Here is a 17,159-nt window from a genome sequence, read left to right on the forward strand (position 1 = left end):
CCGCTCAAAGCGATCTGGGGTAGTTTGTAAAGACAGCGGCAGCTCTCTGCTTCAGCACCCTCCTGGTTGTCTGAGCCAGCGGCCATTTGGGTGCAAATTATTTCACAGTCTGATGGCACAAAACGGCACCTAAAAACTCTTGTGTAGCACCTTAATGGGGTGATGCATCGGCTGCAGCCACTCTTCAGTGGGGTGAGGGTTTTGGTTGGAACAAGTCTGGTTTTAGCCTCTAGCCCCCCTTCAGTTACTGTCTCCAGGCAGCTCAGTTCTTTAACAGGGACCTCTTTACATTGAAGCAGTGAAGGATGCAAACTGCCACCGGCTACTTGCTGGAACGTGCGGACGAGTCTGTTGCAGAGCTTAGCCTCGTCAGGAATGAAAGTCAACCTTTTCTTGTAAAGTCACTCTGTTATCTGTCTGGTTTGTTGTTGATATGCAACCTCTGTCCTTGAGGGCCACCTCATCTCCACCTCCTCGCTGTGGATAGTGACAGGTCTCAGCGGCTTCTCGCTTTGTTACAAATCCACTACCAGCTCTTTGCCTTCCTGACACTGAACTACAGATAGTCTTCTTGCACCAGCTGTCAATGCTCCCAGATTTTGGGAATACTGTATCTTTGCTTTATTTATAAAATTTCATAGGAGTAGATTTTTTGATGAATTTAATTAAATAAAGTTTGATCAGGTTTAAGAAAGTTTGATCAGATTTAAAAAGATGTGTCTCCCCCCAGCTGCTCAAATGTGATTTCAAACTGATTTCAAACCTTTTCATCACTCGCAATGGGGAAAAAACCTTGATGTCACATGCATGATGTTATCGTCGTCAGCAGACCACATGACAGCAGCAGAAATCTGCAGCACTTTTATTAGATATTTCAGTGAGGCCAGGATACAGTATACTGGTTGTTATGATGATGTAGTTTCATAACTGCAGAACGTCTTGAGATGGCTTACCTGGTGTGCAGTTGGAAGTGTGACATGTGCAGAGTAAAAGGAAGGTGACAGTGCAATCCCCGGGGCCACTCAGTGCCACTCTGCAGCTGAGGAGGCGTCACTAATGTGTAATTGTTTGGAGTCGGGCCACATTTGACTGAAACCAGCCTGCTTTAGATTTAAAAAAAAAAAAAGAAAAGAAAAGAAAAGAAAAGGAACAGTGGAATCCCTAAGAAATAATTGTATCATACATGGAATAACTGATTAAGGTTTAGTATAGGTTAAAAATGTTCAGTTTTAAAAGACTTGCTGAATTTACATTTATAGGGAATTTTTTGCCACCTTTATATGGATGAGCAATAAGTTTTGATGGTAAATCTTGTCAATTAAAGCAATAAATATTCTCAGTGTGTGCTAAATTGACTGAGAAAGCTGAGTTCTGCTTGCGGAGCCATGCCAGCAGTGCCTATGTGTACCAAAATACATTGCATGCAAGCTTCCAAAAATACTCACTCAGTGGTCATCTGAACTCTTTGCCCAAAAATGTTGTCTGTACCAGTTTATCTTTGGGATCCTGAAAAAGCTCTCGAGCACATCTCTCTGCATGTGAGAAGTAAAACTTTCATATTACTGCACACATGTGCTCTCTCAGGGTTGGGGTCGGTGTCTAACAAAAAACGCCCATAATGGAATTCATTGAAGCAGAATGATTCCGTTTCTGTTGGCATCGGAGGGCAATATGAGCAAAGACACCACCAGTTGGTGTTTGCTTACGGCTGCTCAGGTTCTGGAGGGTCAGTGCCGGCCATAACCTTATGCATAGCTTATGCAGCCACAGCCTCGGCCTCTCTCCACTACATTTCTTTAGCCATTCACTCTTGCTTGAATAAACTTGGTTGAAAATCTGAGTCAGCCAAAACGCTGTAAAATGTATCCTCACCCATAATACCCTCTGCACTCATATTTTGCGCTGCCATTTTTGCTGTTTGAAACATAGTTTGTAAGACAGGAGAAGACAACAAGTAGGTTTCTGTGTTTGAGCTGCATGTAGAACACATAATGGTGAGCTGAAATAGCCTGTAGTTATTTTCTTCCCCTGAATGCGTCACTGTCATGTCAAATACGGCACTGGATGCAAGAGGAACAACAGATTTTGTAGCTGCAAACTCAGCTTCCTCAATCAATAAAGTACACACAGGAATTTATTTTTTCAATCAACTACTTGCACCATCACTACCGATTGGACATCTACATAGTTGCACATTTTTCACTTTAATGATACCCCATGGTTTAAACACATAATTAAACTGGCTGCTTTTTTGTTTACATACTCTAATTCTCTCACTAGACGATGGGTACTATATAGACACACTATATGTTTTTCATCACATTGATGGTGTGGTACTAGTTTGCATTATACAGAAAGGTGCTTCTAATATCACATCTGCCTGCATTTACACACATGACAGGAAAACAATATAGAAAACAACACTGAATATAGTTGAGTCCACTTTGATATGTTGGACAGAAGTAAAGAAAACATTATAGCCTCACAAGATGTATTGCAGAGCTGCTATAGTAGATAACATTAAATAAAGTAGATAAAATGGCTGCAAGTAACTATCATTTTGATGATTCTGCAGACTATTTTCTCAATTTAATCAATCATGTGGTCTGTGGGATGTCAGAAAACAGTAAAAATATCTGTTCTAATTTTCCCACAGCACAAGGAGATCTATGCAAATAGCGTGTTTTAGACCTACTGGACTAACAGTTAAAGATATTAAGTTTACTATGATATGATATATAGCTAGTTAACTTGTCATATCTTGACATTTGACAAATGTTTGGCATTTTTGTTTGAAATATTAATTGACTGACTTTTTCTTGCAGCTCTAGTCAGTACACAAGCTGGTAACTTATTCTGACCTAAAGATTTAGTAGACTGTTGTCTGTTCATTGCACATCTTTGCTGTCCGGTGAATTTTTGCACATCGCCCAAGTAATATTTCTTTACATCCTGCAAAAACTGCACAGCTTTCTTATTCTAAGCAGCCATATTTTTCATATTTGTTATATTAGTTTTTTTTAAGTTGTTTTTTCTCCCATATTTTTATTGTATTGTTTTATTGTATCGTATTTTATATTTATGCCCCTGACTGTTAATTTGCCTTTATTTCTATTTCCTCTTAATATATTTATTGTGTGTTTAACACATGCACCTGTAGGTGAAAAACTGCTTGGTAATAAATCTTATTCTGATTCTGATTTCACTAAGCAGAGCAACATTAATATTCTACATTATTACATGATGTTTGTTGTGATATTCTCCCACCACGCGACAGATAGTGGGGTCAGGGTAAGAGATGATGTGCGCTCCCATTCACAGTTTGCACACTGCCAAGCTGACAGGCTGGCAGCTGGTTATGCCATGACAGAAAAAAATTAAGTGGAAGTTGTCTGGCTTCTCAAACGTACTCATTTGCATAACTCGACATGTTACCTAACCCAGTTGGTGTAACTTGCCTGTAAATTTGATGTCTTACTCCAGACAAAGCCGTGGCTCTGCTCTTCTCCTCAGATAAATTGTGTTAAAATTTTGTGAAACCAGTGCTGGATAAGTATTACCCATAGATCATTTTGGAGAAAATATCTTATTTTTCTTGAATTTTACCTATCACTGCATGCCTGTATTTTTACATTTGGGAGACATCAATTGAGTGTTGGAAGTTTGGCAGCAGTCCATCGTCCATCATCAAGGCAGGAGGATTTTCTCTCGTTTGGGAAGCAGTCAGATACTGAAGCTACTCTCAGTTTAGTAACTATGCATACTGTCAATCAAACAGACCACCCATAATGGTATTTACATCCCGCAATACATACACAAGATTGGATCACAGTGGTTTGAGTCTGATGTAGAAAAAGGTAGATTTTAAGCATATAGTATGTGAAATGTGTGCATTAAAGTGCCTGAAAATGCCTGTGTACCTACATTATTCCAAATGTTTCCAACAATTTCAAACACAGATACCATTGTAATTTTATTCAAGAAAACACAATGTTTCATTTGGTCATCTGTCAATGGCATCAAATCCACTTTACCCTCTCTAGTTGCTCAGATGAATAAACACCAGATGAATCATAACAGTGTCACTGAATTATAGTCAAAAGCAGTAATACAGCATTTTTTTTTGCAATACACACACATATGGTTTCATTTATTGCATGCTATTTTGCAAAACAGTAATCCAGTAGAGACCTAATTTATTGATGTGATATTTTAATATTGATCCAGCTAATTATGATTTGCTATTGTAACTAGTGACAGCAAGCCACCAAGCTAATGCGCGTAGTATACAATCACCATGTTCATGAAGTTATTTATAATGTTGAGCTACATTGAGCTACCTGTCAGTGCTCCTCCAGCCAGCTGCCACCTTATTCAGGTTTTTGTAGTGTAAGGAGGAGGTACTGAGCAGATAACTCTTCATTTTGACCTCACAGTTGTTCCTCATCAGTGTTGGCACTTTCAATGTGAGTGACAGAAGTATCTGACCAAAGTCCAGCTCAAAATGGCAAGCCACCTTGTGCTGTGCCTCTTACGGCCCATTAAGACATTGCAATAGAAAACAATGCAGTCAGACTGATTTAGTTACTGTTGCTCACTCATGTCATATCCAGTTAGGACACAGTGTTATGGTAGGTTAGCAAGTTAACCATAAGTTAGCCAGCATAAGTTGAAGCTATTTTATTAGAATGAAATGACACAAAATGAATAAACGTTACTTAACAGACTGAGAATAGAACAACTCTTTCATGAACATGATTTCTACTGTTACATCAGAGATTATCATCTGTGATAGATCTCTCGATACATCATCAAAGTCCATCTTTGTGTCATTGTTTTAAATGAGAGCTGCTGAAATGTAATACTGTGCATGTCAAGGTGACTGGCCCTTGATTAGAAAACACCATGACAACAGAGAAGAAAAATATGATAATATACATAATATGATAGTATTATCTCTATCATTAAAAACAAATATGCAGTGGAGTCAGTCAGGAATACAAAATAAAACCACTGGCCACTGTGGTAATAAATTAAGCAAACATTGAAAGTGTATATCATTGAGGTCAAATGGAAAAAAGCAGTTTATCTATCCCTCTGTACCAAATACCCGCATGATACTGAATCACTTATCGGACTAAAATTGAGTTAAAGTCAGGACATGCATAGATTTGTTTTCTTTCGGTTTCTTCTTTCTGCTCTTTTTCTAAGACCTTAAGGTTTATGCTAATGATTGCTGAGAGCAGCCATGGAGTTCATCAACAGTCAACAGGCATCAATATGTCAGGAATCTGTAGTCACCACCATTGGTCTTTATTTTTTCACCTTCCACTGACTCCATTGATTTACTTGATGTGCCAGCATTTTGAGAGCCAAGTCTTAAAACTATGTCACTAATATTTGTAATTTGCAGCATTTTTCGTATTGTTTGAAGAGAGTGTTTAGAGTTTCAAGGTAGCCAATAAATTTAGAGCAGAATAAAAACTGTTAACAAAACGTGGGATGAAAACCATTATATTTTCATTATAGCAGCCATGAATGTAGGTGTATAAGCAATTATAGGAATGTAGAGAACATGTACTTGAATTCTGCCTCTTTTACAAGTATTACATTCTTTGAATTAACACCATCAACCACAAACAGAAAGAAAAAATATATTATATACGCTATATAATATATTGAAAATATATAATGTGGTACCAACTGGTCATTTTACCTCATCCCCTGCATTCCTTGGGGAAGACAAACACTCTGAAACTGTGATTAAAGGAGCAAACAAAACAAACATTTCAAAATTAAATGTACCCTAATAGATATTTAATGCAGAGCTAATATACTTTAACAAAGCGTTGCGTTAACATGTTGACTTTGTAGCAGTAATGAAACTGAAGCCTGGGGAGCTGTCTCGCTCCTCCTCGTGATTCTCATACACAATTTTTCTCCTCTGCATTCTTGAAGACCACATACATTTAGATCATTTTATCCATTCATTTACCATGCATAGAGGTACACATATACTATTGTAATTTTTGCAAAACATTACATCTCACAATGACAATACATATACTAATTGCCATCTAGAGGCTCTTTTTAAAATCATTGTGATCTATTTATTCAGGTTTCATTCAATGATGATATTAATTCACCTCAGGGCACCACCGGTTCTGAAAAGGGAGGGCTGATAGCCAATTAATGAACTTAGTTTCATAATCTGAAGGCTGCTACGAGTTCTTGGCTCAGGTGTACAGTGACCTTTATATTTCATACACAAATCACCTGATCCAGTTCTTTATAATTTAAATGTTTATTAATACTAATACTACTAATACACAGCCACTAAACAGACCAATGAAAATAAATAAATGAGAAATAAATGATGAATAAATGTACACTGAATACAAGGATGAACAATTTATGAATGAAGGACAGACCAATGTGTAGAGCAGGTAAAATGTGTAACTGATATCCTTGATTTGTAGCAATTAATTTGAATTTTAATCAATAATTGTACTATTAGCAGTTTAGAGTTTATGAAGCACTAGGAAAGAGTGTGAGAGGAAATAATTTCTTAAAAAGTCTTGCATCAATAAACAGGCCATCCGCTGGCAGACATGGTCAACTTCCAAACGTCAAACTCAGCTTGAGTTGGTATTGTAATGTCTTTCTCCATGGTTAGTTGGATCAGACCTTTTGCGCATTTGTTTAAGGGGGACACAGCTATTTACGGGCAAAGTTTTTGTCCTCAATGATTCAAGAGCAAGAAGCATGAACAATAGAAGAGCCAGAGAACAAGAGTGTGATTTTTGAGATCTTTGCATTTTTATAGACTGCTCAGACCTTTAGCAGAGTTTGCAGCGAGTCCATAGTTCAGTTGGACCTGCCATCATAGTTGGCAACCTGGAAGAGCAGCAACAAGAACAAGAATGAATTCGGGAGAAATTAAGAGCAAGAGTGATCTGTGGGCATCGTCTTGTTTTGTTTTCACCTGAAGAACAGTACCAAACTCTTCAATAAATTATTGTATTACTACCTCCACCAAGGAGGCTATGTTCTGTGCGGTTTGTTAGTTGTTTTGTTAGCACGAGACATGGAAGAACTATTAGCATGATTTTCATGAAACTTGGAAGGATGTGGCATGGGCCGAGGAAGAACCCCTTAAATTTGGGAGCAGATCCAAATCATGGGGTAGAAACATCATTATTTTACACTCGTTAACATTGTGAGATAGGGCATTTGGCCTTGGCAGAGGTCTGCACTTGCCTAGAGCCCTCCTAGTTCAGTAATTGTTTCTGACAGCAGAAACTAAAAACAATCACTCTTCTTCACCTTGTGTACATTGTATTTACATTGCATAATTTTGAGTTATTGATTATCGTTACATATTTTTGTTTTAACTAATCAATTCATGCTTCACTTTGTTGTAATGTGAAACATGAAAGAAAACAGACCCAAACATTATTTAAACCATAAAGCACATGTACTCTGTTGACTCTATAAACAAGCTTTGACCCCATTTAAACCTGTCTGGGTAATCATTCTGCCATCTGTAGTCACAAAGAAATATCAAAACTGGTAAAAATGCAAAAGCCTTACAGTAGATGTATTTTGAAGTTGGAACAATAAACTCAGCAGTCTGAGGTTAAAGAAATTTTATTGTGAAGATAGCGCAAGTGAGGGGGGAGGTGATGCAAGACCTTGAAATTGGAAAATGGCATAAGAACTTTATCAAGTAGCCAAAGTACTCAAACAATTCATGGATCAAGTGTATTGTGCCCACCTCAGTGTAGTATGTGTAGTATTATGTACAAAAGTAAATGTGACATTGATAGGTCCCTTTTTTGTGCTGACATTTTAATGTTATATTCTGCATATGACATGAACATGAAAGTTACTGCATCTTTCCAGGCTCCTGAACGCCACTCACTTACCTCCTCCAACTAGAAATAAGATTACCAGGCTTGTCTGGAGATCTGCTTCTAAAAGTGCATTTTTGGATTTTATTCCTGTCAGCAGTTCAAGGTGTCCTTACTTATTCTATATTCAGATATGAGGGGAAAAAACACCTTGGGTGCCTTATAAATAAAACAGTAGGGCCTCAGTATTCTTTGTGATGCTTGCCACCAGGGATTTCCATGTCTCAGCTCTCAGTCCTGATGGTGTGCAGATATTTGGATTCTGATGAGTACATTTCTTTGGGTTCCTTGTATTTGTTATGTACTACCACATCACCATTTCTTGTTTTTGGGAGTTGGCAGAACATTTTGTTCCATCTGGCAGTCATGTCAAACATGCCAGGGTAAAAGTTTGATCTTCCTGGCCCATCATGCCAAACATACCTTATTATTTCTTTGAGATGCCAGAGTGTAGACAACAGCTCTCTCCCTTCTCTCGAAGCTCCAGAGGACACATCGTCGCCTTGAAAAGATTTTCTTCAATGCTGTACAATATGAATCTTAAAAAGGTGGCAAAGTCATTTTTGCCCCTTGAATGGTTGACACTTGTTTGATCACTGCAGTGGCTGATGTGTCCGCCTACAGCCACGTTTGCTTTCAAAGGTGTCCTTGAGCAGAATGCGGAATCGCTACTTATTCACCCTTTGTAATTTATGATGCATACAACTGCTGAAATGTATGTGAGAGTGAGGCTACACCCTTGTTAGGTTTGTGCACAGTAGTCCTTCTCATTTGTATTGCCTCCTCAAAGGCTGCTATCAAGAGAATGAAAGTTTAATTAACAAGTTGTTTGTTGTGATAGTTTCCTTATTGTTTAAAGAAAATCCTATTTGCTATATTAAATGTTTCTTTTTTTTTGTCAGTAAGAGAATGATATTAACATTACCCAAGCCAGATTCCCACAGGAAGCATTCATGCTGAAAGAATAATTCCCTTGTTGTGCTCAATGGAGTTGTGGTTACTGCCTTAAAAATTAGGCCTGATAAGATTTTCTTCTCCTCAGTGAAATGCTGCTGTTTTTGTAGTTACTAATTGTGACTGTCGGTTAACCTGACACCGTTGATACCCTTTAGCATTTTAGCATTTATGCCTCTTTGCTGGTGACAGCTGTGGCTGGAGACATGATATCTCAAGAAGGCTTTGAGGGAATTTCTTCAAATTTGGTACACATGTCCACTTGGACTCAGCGATGAATTGATTTAAGTTTGGCTGTCAAAAGTCAAAGTCACTGTCAGCTTGCATCCATTCCATCCTTGTGAACATGATATCTCAAAAACACCTTGAGGGAATTTCTTTAAACTTGGCACAAACGTCTGCTTGCGCTAAAAGATAAACTTATTAGATTTTGGAGTTCAAAGGTCACTTTGACATTGCATCAGTCTTATTCTCAGGAGCACAATATCTCAAGGACACCTCAAGAGAATTTACTCAAATTTGGCACAAACATCCCCTTGCACCCAGGGATGGACTGAGTAGATTTCGGTGTTCAAAGGTCACTGTGACCTCACAAAACACTTTTTGGCCATAACTCAAGAATGTGTGGGCTAAGTATGACAGACATTTTGCACAAATGTCAAATAGAATAAAATTATGAATTGATGGTCTTGTATATACAAAAGGTCAAAGGTCAGCTTCACCAAAATATCATAATGTTCTACAAAAACCTTTTTGTTGCCATTATTCAATGCCATGACTCAGGAACGGAAGGGGAGACATTTGGTCAGACAATGAATTGGTAATCTTGAAACTGTGCTAATTGTATAGATCCTCTGTGATGCTGGGGAGAACATGTGTGTGAAGCAACCACATTTTAGGAAATGAAGCTTCTTTGCCGCAAAATCCATATTTGAAGCATTGTCAACTGTCATGGCCACGCATGACTCTGGACAGACATGGATTTAAACTGTAACTGTAGCTTAACTGGTTTGTGGAGGCATACAACTGAAAAGAATTCTTGTTTCTTTTTGTGGCAGCTGTTGTCCTTTGTGTAAGTCTGTGCGCACGTGTGTGTGTGTGTGTGTGTGTGCATGTAAATACCTGCATATGCCAAGTATGTTTTTCTTACCATAACAGGGACATTTATCTTTGTAAACCAGAATACAGCACATGGTCAATATGTGATTAAGATGTACAGGCCAGTGTATTGATAGGTGTCTCTGTTTGCAGGCCACTGTGGGAAAACATTTGCAATCCTTCAGAGATTTCTGAGCAGCTCTGTCCCAAACACCAAGTGGCTCCTTGTTGTGGACGACGACACACTTATCAGGTATGTATTCATGATGTGAAAATGGGTTTCCGACATGGTGTTTTTACTCTTTTTGCAGCGCAGTGTGTCATTCTTTAAATGCCATGCTTTCAATTTCTCTCAAAGTTTGAGTGACATTTATTCATAAATTTTGTAACAGATTCTGTCTCACAGCCATGAAAAGGTCTGAACGGTGAGAGAGAGAAACGCTTGGAATGGAGTCATTTTGGGAAAATGAGTTCCAGAGATATTACCATCCTGTCGAACATCTAAAAAGCTCAGTACATAAATTCAAGTCCAGCTGGCTTCACTTTATATCTGTCAGGTTGCCCCTTCATGTGGAAGCCCCTGGATGTGTAATAGTGCCCGAGGGAGAGCAGTTATTTCAGCTTCTAAATGGACGGTTTCATGTGTGTGTGTGCGTGTGTACATGCGGGACATGTGTGTACAATGATGATGAGAGTGATGAGTTTGATCTGTGCTTCCTGTAGCCTCTCCAGACTGCAAGTCTTGCTGAGCTGTTACAACCCCTCTGAACCAGTATGTCTAGGGGAGAGGTACGGATATGGTCTGAGCCAAGGCGGCTACAGCTACATCACAGGAGGTGGAGGGTGAGTTTCGCAGCTCAGATGCTCGGGGAATAATGATGAAAGATACAAATGCAGCAGAGGGACTATAAAATATGTAATGGAAAACCTGTAATCTGTAATTTACAGATAAACCATTTCATTTCAGCTTAAAAGTGTGTTCCTCCCTTAAGGGAAATTGTAGTTCACAGGCTGTATTACAGTTAAGACACTCAATAAAAATATGGAATAAATCAGCACAAAATACAGTAAACAGACGGTCATCAGTTGATTAGACAAGACAGGGAGTCAATGCTCAATACTTCAACTACATCATAAAAGCTGATGGCTCCTGCAGGAACACATATAGCACAAAAATAACAAAAAAGATCCATATTTTCTTATTACGTGCAAGAAAAAGTGGGCAATAAGCACAAGTTGTACGTCAGCTGTCATTGCTGGAGGAAAGCTGCACAACAGATAAATCTCGAGCTGTGAGTGAGCTGTGTGAGAAACTCTATTTAGGGACACTTCAGTCGCTGTGACACTTTACAGCACTGCAACTGCCAGTTTTCTCAACAGTGATATCTTCTAATAACTGTTTTGAGTGGCAATGAGCGATTTTTTTTGGCAGCCCAGGATTTGTTGTTTCATGTGTAATTGCGTCTCTCTTCAAAGAGATGTCACATCATTGTTGTGCAAAGCCGATTCACAGAAAAAACACATTTCCTTCTCAGCTTGATTTTCAGTTTCACTCACTTCTCTGTCACCCTCTCACTGACTGAGTACAATAAGCTTGCTGAACCTTAAGATGACAGCTGAGAGGCATGCTTATTATTTTCCGGTCATTTCCAACATTTGCTTCTTCACTGATATTTTATAGCGCAGCTATGTTATGTATCTATTTTCACGTTTCTGACACCTGTGTGTCACTGCAGTATGGTGTTCAGCAGGGAGGCTGTGGTCCGGCTCCTCAACAGTGGCTGTAAGTGCTACAGCAATGATGCACCAGATGACATGGTGCTGGGAATGTGTCTCAATGCCCTTGGACTTCCTGTCACACACAGTCCTCTCTTCCACCAGGTTGTATTCACACTCTCACAAAACATTCTTTGTTGTCTCTCTGTGTATTTGTACCCGTGGTGAGTCAGATGTGGCTTTTTTGTAAGGAAAATTTCAATTCCAAATATTTTCTGCCAAAATACACTGAAAATAAGTTTTTTTGGCTCAGTAAAAAAAAAAACAAATCTCATTTGAAATCTCCTTCGTGCCTGTTCAGTTAACCCTTTGAAACCTGAGCAAATTGGATTGATTTCTTTCAAAAAGATGGGAAGAAAACAATGAGCAACGTTACAGAAAATTAGCCAATATAGCAAGAAATATATTTGTATATTTTAGTTGTTTATATTTATATATTGAGTTCTTTGCTCTTTTTTGTCATTTTGCATTGTTACATTTTGTCCTTGTATGCCTGTATGTGTATTTGTTTCTGTTGGGTGGGTGAGGGGGGACCCAACCCTCTTGGAAGGTGAGTGAGACTGGGATCCAGGAGGATGAATAGGAGTGGGTTGGGGGTTATTATAGGCATTACAGGACCCTGTTTTCTTCACTGTGTTTGTTACTGCTGTTAATTTCCCTATAAAGACTAACAAAGAGTGTTGGGGAAAAATTCGAATGATTTCTCTCTCTCTTTAAAAAAAAAAAACCTAATTATCAGTTATGTAGTTTTCTTTTCACCTTTTCATAATTTCTTGTGGTTTGCGGGGCATTTCTTGCTAAATTGCCCATTGCTTGTTATTCCGCAAAGTTTTGAGAGAAATTAAACCAAATGCTCACCACAGCGCAAGAAAACTGAAGTATCCCAGTGTTAAGTACATTACGCCCATACTAGCATCTCTCCACTGGCTCCAAACTCACCTTAGAATTCAGTTTACGGTCCTTCTTGCATGTTTTTACATCTCATTTAAAAACTCATTTATTCTCTTTGGCTTTCTCAGACCATGTATGAGAGTTTACAGTTTCTGTAGTCTTTACCTTGTGTTTTTACTGCCTTTTTAAATAGCTTGTTTTTTTTTTTATTCCTCTCTTGCCTTCTTTTATGTTATTTATACTTTTTTTGTAATTATTTCTATCACTATTGTTTTTTTAATTTATTTATCGATGTACAGTACTTTGGTCAACTCTTATGTTTTTAAATGTGCTTAAATGTATAAATAAATTTGGATTGGTTTGGATTGGAAAAGGTTAAAGGAGAAATTTGCACTACGATACATAATGCCTTGAAACGAATGTGCAAAGAAAGTCAGATTTGATCACAGATTTTACACACCAATCATCCAGACACAGATGAAGTCCTCTATCTTATTGGTAGTCATCAATACAACTGGCCGATATCTAATAGAGTCCCTGCACACCTCCACATGTGATGCAGCGTTTCTAGCTGATTAAACGCCTGCTTATATAGTGTTTAAGTCATATCTTAAATCTCTGAAATCATAACTCTGAGTCAAGGATATCTTCGTTTTCTGACAGCCATGAAATGTCCCACTTTGCAAGCAGAAGAAAAATGACTGCAAAAGTGGCAGATATATGAGGTTTTCCTGTTCCTCCCATTCTGCTGACATGATGTGAATGCATCATCGTTTTACATTCATGCCACATGGGAAAGATGGGAAAGATTCCCACAGGTATAACTTGCTACTATTCACATTATTATTGGGCTACTCAAGATGGTGCAGCATTGGTTTTGTGAATCATAAATGTATTGTGCATTTTCATTATAGCACTGTAGCTTTTAAATATGAGTTTATCTATCTTGAATGATGGATTTAAATGGAGATCCATATTTTTCAACCTTTTGGGTCAGGTTGTTAAATCTGATGTATCTGAGCTTTCAGAAAAATCACAGCAAACATTTTGACTTGTCACTGCAGGCAAAGCACAGGTGTTTTAGTAGCTTAAGGGAATGTACTGGTACAGCAACAAGTCTGAGACAAAATCATTTTGTAATATGAAGCTTCAAAGTTTTATCAATACTTTTGTTGCCATAAAATACAACTCATCTTCTTTGTAGAGTCAATTTTGTTTCTACATTATGACCTAAAGCTCATGAACACACCAAAGTAGGGAGTCCCAACTTGGAAAACAGGACCATCCAAGAAGCATGTGAATGCAGCATGAGCCACAATAGTGTGACAGTAAGATAGCACGCACAATGCGGGACCCTGAAACTAAAACAGCTAAACGCAATTCAGCCATTATTGATGTTATTATTTACACCTGTGCTTTCCGACACTGATATATCAAAATGAGCTCTGTGAAAAAGCTGTAATTTGTCCTGCACAAAAAAAAAAACAAGAGAGTAGGCGTCAATCAAGCAGAATGGATGCACACTTCTTAATTGGAACGCTCATTAGCAGAGATAAGTGAAATCACCTGTGTGAGTGCATTGTAAGTGTGAAGGACCTTTAATAAGACACCAATTTTCTCATTAGGTGACAAACCAATACATTGATTTGTTGACATGAGCCAATAAAGTCAACAAAGTCAACAAATTGTTACAGTTAGAGATAGAGAATAATTTTGGTTACTGATTTTTGGTTGACACTAATTTCTTAAAACACAACAGTCTCAGTTTTTTAGTTTACAGCATCTGTTTCAACATATACTTTCAACGCCTTCACTCCTGCTCTCTGCAGCACTTGCACACAGTCTCCTGTGGCTGCTTCCAAATATAAATTACTGTACTTAATCTTACCTTTCAGGCGCGCCCAGAGGACTATGCCAGAGATTTCTTAGCTCACCAGGTGCCCATCTCTTTCCATAAACACTGGAACATCGACCCCATTGCTGTTTTCAACAAATGGCTTAAGGATGACATTTGGGCAAAAACTTCAGATGGACTTAATAAGAGTGCTAAGACGGAGTTATAATCATTTTAAGCACACCACTTGCCTGTATGAGTATGTAAGTATGAAGCGATTGTGTGTGTGTGTGTGTGTGTGTGTGTGTGTGTGTGTGTGTGTGTTTGTCTTATGAAGTCATGGAACTGAAATATTGTCCTTCACAGATGTAAATGTTTTTGTATTGTTGATGTTGAACTATTTAGAGGGACCATGCGAGCGTGTGTCCATGACTTTTATCTTTTATCTGTGAATGTCTTCATGACTGAGCTGCATGTTGAGGTTACTGTTATTTTGGAAAATGTGTATATTTATATCATATGAATAATCTGAACCTTACAAAGGAGGCTCTTCTCCTCTGGGAGATACTGTACCTTTCAAAAAGTATCACTAATGCTGTACAATGTGCTCTATTTTGACATAAAAGTATAAATATTTGAGGATGTTTTGCTCTTCTGTTTCATCGGAGGCCCATTATAGGATTTAGTTTAAAGCCGTTATGTATAAATTATGAAGTTGTTAAAGGTTAATTGAGGCTAAGACTAAGATGGTGAAACACAGACTGTTTGGTGCAGCTAAAAGGCATTAAAGCTCTTTAAAGCAGGCTGAAGGTTTGTAATTACTCACAATATGTGGTCTCTAAAAGGGTCTGGGCACTGCTCAGGCAGATAAACATCTTACCTCAACTTTAGACTCACCTAAACACCCTCATTTATTACATTTTTGCTCAAGGCCAGTGCATTCCAGTACCCATACTAGTATACTGGAAAAAGACTATGTATGTCCCAGGCCTGAACTGTCAAATGTAGTATGCCAAAAATACCAGGATGTTCTACTTCATTTGATGAAATTTTGCAGCAGGCTATGTAAGCCAAAGAGTGCTCCAGGGATGATGTTTATCTGTAGGCCAACCTAGAAGCTAACATCGCCCTTGTGTCCCTTGTCAAAAAGTCTATGGGATTTTTCCATTGGATTCTGGATCATGAAAATCAGCTCTGTGGTAAACAAGTATTTATGATAACTGACACGTTTTCTTCTGCCAGATAATCCTCACAAATAAACACTACTTTCAGGGTCATGTTGCCACCGCATGTTCATCTCAGTTTGATGTGATGACGCTTTAGTCTCATTAAGCTACTTGAAAGCAACCGACAGAAAAAAGCTTCAAAGTTTGCAAGTGGGGTATTTACTGACATATTTTATTTATTTAAAGTCTGTACAGCTTCTGTTAACCACAGACCGTATTTCAGACTTCTAACAAAAAACTCATTCAAAACCATTAACTTTGAGACGAGGGAACTGGATATGCTAAAATGCTAAGTCATTCGCAGGTTTTAGGAAAAGAGGGTGGAAAGTGGAGAGGATGCACTGTGAAATCTGGTCTGCAGTGTCTAGGCAATAGATCATCAAGGTTGGGCAACTACAGACCACTGCACATGTGGTGTACCCCAATTGTGTGATGCTATTTAAGATTGTTACTTCTCTTCTTTCCACCCTTGTTTGTGTCAAGATTGATTACTGAGATTCTTTTTAAGTATACATATAAGCCAGCAGGGACACCACATGGGAATGAAAAGTTGGGGCAATTCTAAGGGCCCATGGCTGACAGGGGCCCTAAAAAATATAAGAACATTAAGATTTTATTTTAATTATTAAGCTATCATCACTAACAGTGGATTTTATTTAGATTGTGGTAAATAATACTCCCAGTGTATTTTTAATTTCTTGTTTCTGGCAAAAAAAAAAAAAGTAAACAAACAGAGAGCCTCTGTGTTGCCTAGTCCCCCCTGTATTTCTGTGAAATGGTTTGGTCCTTTCCCTGCACCTGGCGCATAGGGAACATGCTAACAGAGAGGAGTGAGTGCAATTCCTCATAATACATCCGTGAGTGAGTGTCGGTGGAGTTCAGCATGGCAGCCTCCAAAAGGAAAGTTCTGCGTACCAAAAACCAAAAGAAAGAGAGTCAAGGGAAAAGAAAAGAAAAGGTGTTAGTATGTCACGCAATTCTTCACAAAGAAAGGTGGGTCACTGTGAGTTTATATTTTATATTTTATATTTGCATCTTCTATTTTATCTGTTTTTTTCTATATTTATGTTGCACCAACCCACCAGAACAAATTTCTCGTATTGTGTTAACTATACCTGGCAATAAATCTTTTTCTGATTCTGATTCTGATTCTGATTCTGAGAAATTAATGTTTAGTCCATAGTAAAATAGCTAGGCTACGTGTGTTCCCCTAACATTAACGTTAGTTAATATCTTCACAGAAAATTAAGTGTCTACATTTTTCCCTCCTTTATCTGCCATTTATTCAATATAGCCAAACTCTTAAGCAAGGTATTTATACTAAATCATTTATCCCTGTCCCTGGTATCAGGCCAAAGTACAGATGCAGCTTCATCCTCAGCAGCCTGAGCACCCCCCCACCAATGACCCAGCCCAACTTCAGACTGAAGAAGGAGGTAAGTAGCACCCTGTCAAATGACATGTTAG

At 38.2% G+C, this 17,159-nt stretch overlaps 1 protein-coding gene across 1 annotated transcript in view; it reads left to right on the forward strand.

Annotated features, from left to right (window-relative positions):
- Window positions 1-15,103, forward strand: part of b3glcta (beta 3-glucosyltransferase a) — a 91,737-nt gene extending 76,634 nt beyond the window's left edge. Inside the window, exons 12-15 of the mRNA XM_042487441.1 lie at window positions 10,119-10,218; window positions 10,689-10,808; window positions 11,702-11,846; window positions 14,528-15,103. Coding sequence (XP_042343375.1) covers window positions 10,119-10,218; window positions 10,689-10,808; window positions 11,702-11,846; window positions 14,528-14,695 — 533 coding nt within the window. The 3' untranslated portion in view covers window positions 14,696-15,103. The remainder of the gene's footprint in view (window positions 1-10,118; window positions 10,219-10,688; window positions 10,809-11,701; window positions 11,847-14,527) is intronic.
- Window positions 15,104-17,159: the final 2,056 nt, after the last annotated feature.

The sequence above is a fragment of the Plectropomus leopardus genome, chromosome 5, assembly GCF_008729295.1.
Source record: "Plectropomus leopardus isolate mb chromosome 5, YSFRI_Pleo_2.0, whole genome shotgun sequence".
NCBI lineage: Eukaryota > Metazoa > Chordata > Actinopteri > Perciformes > Serranidae > Plectropomus > Plectropomus leopardus.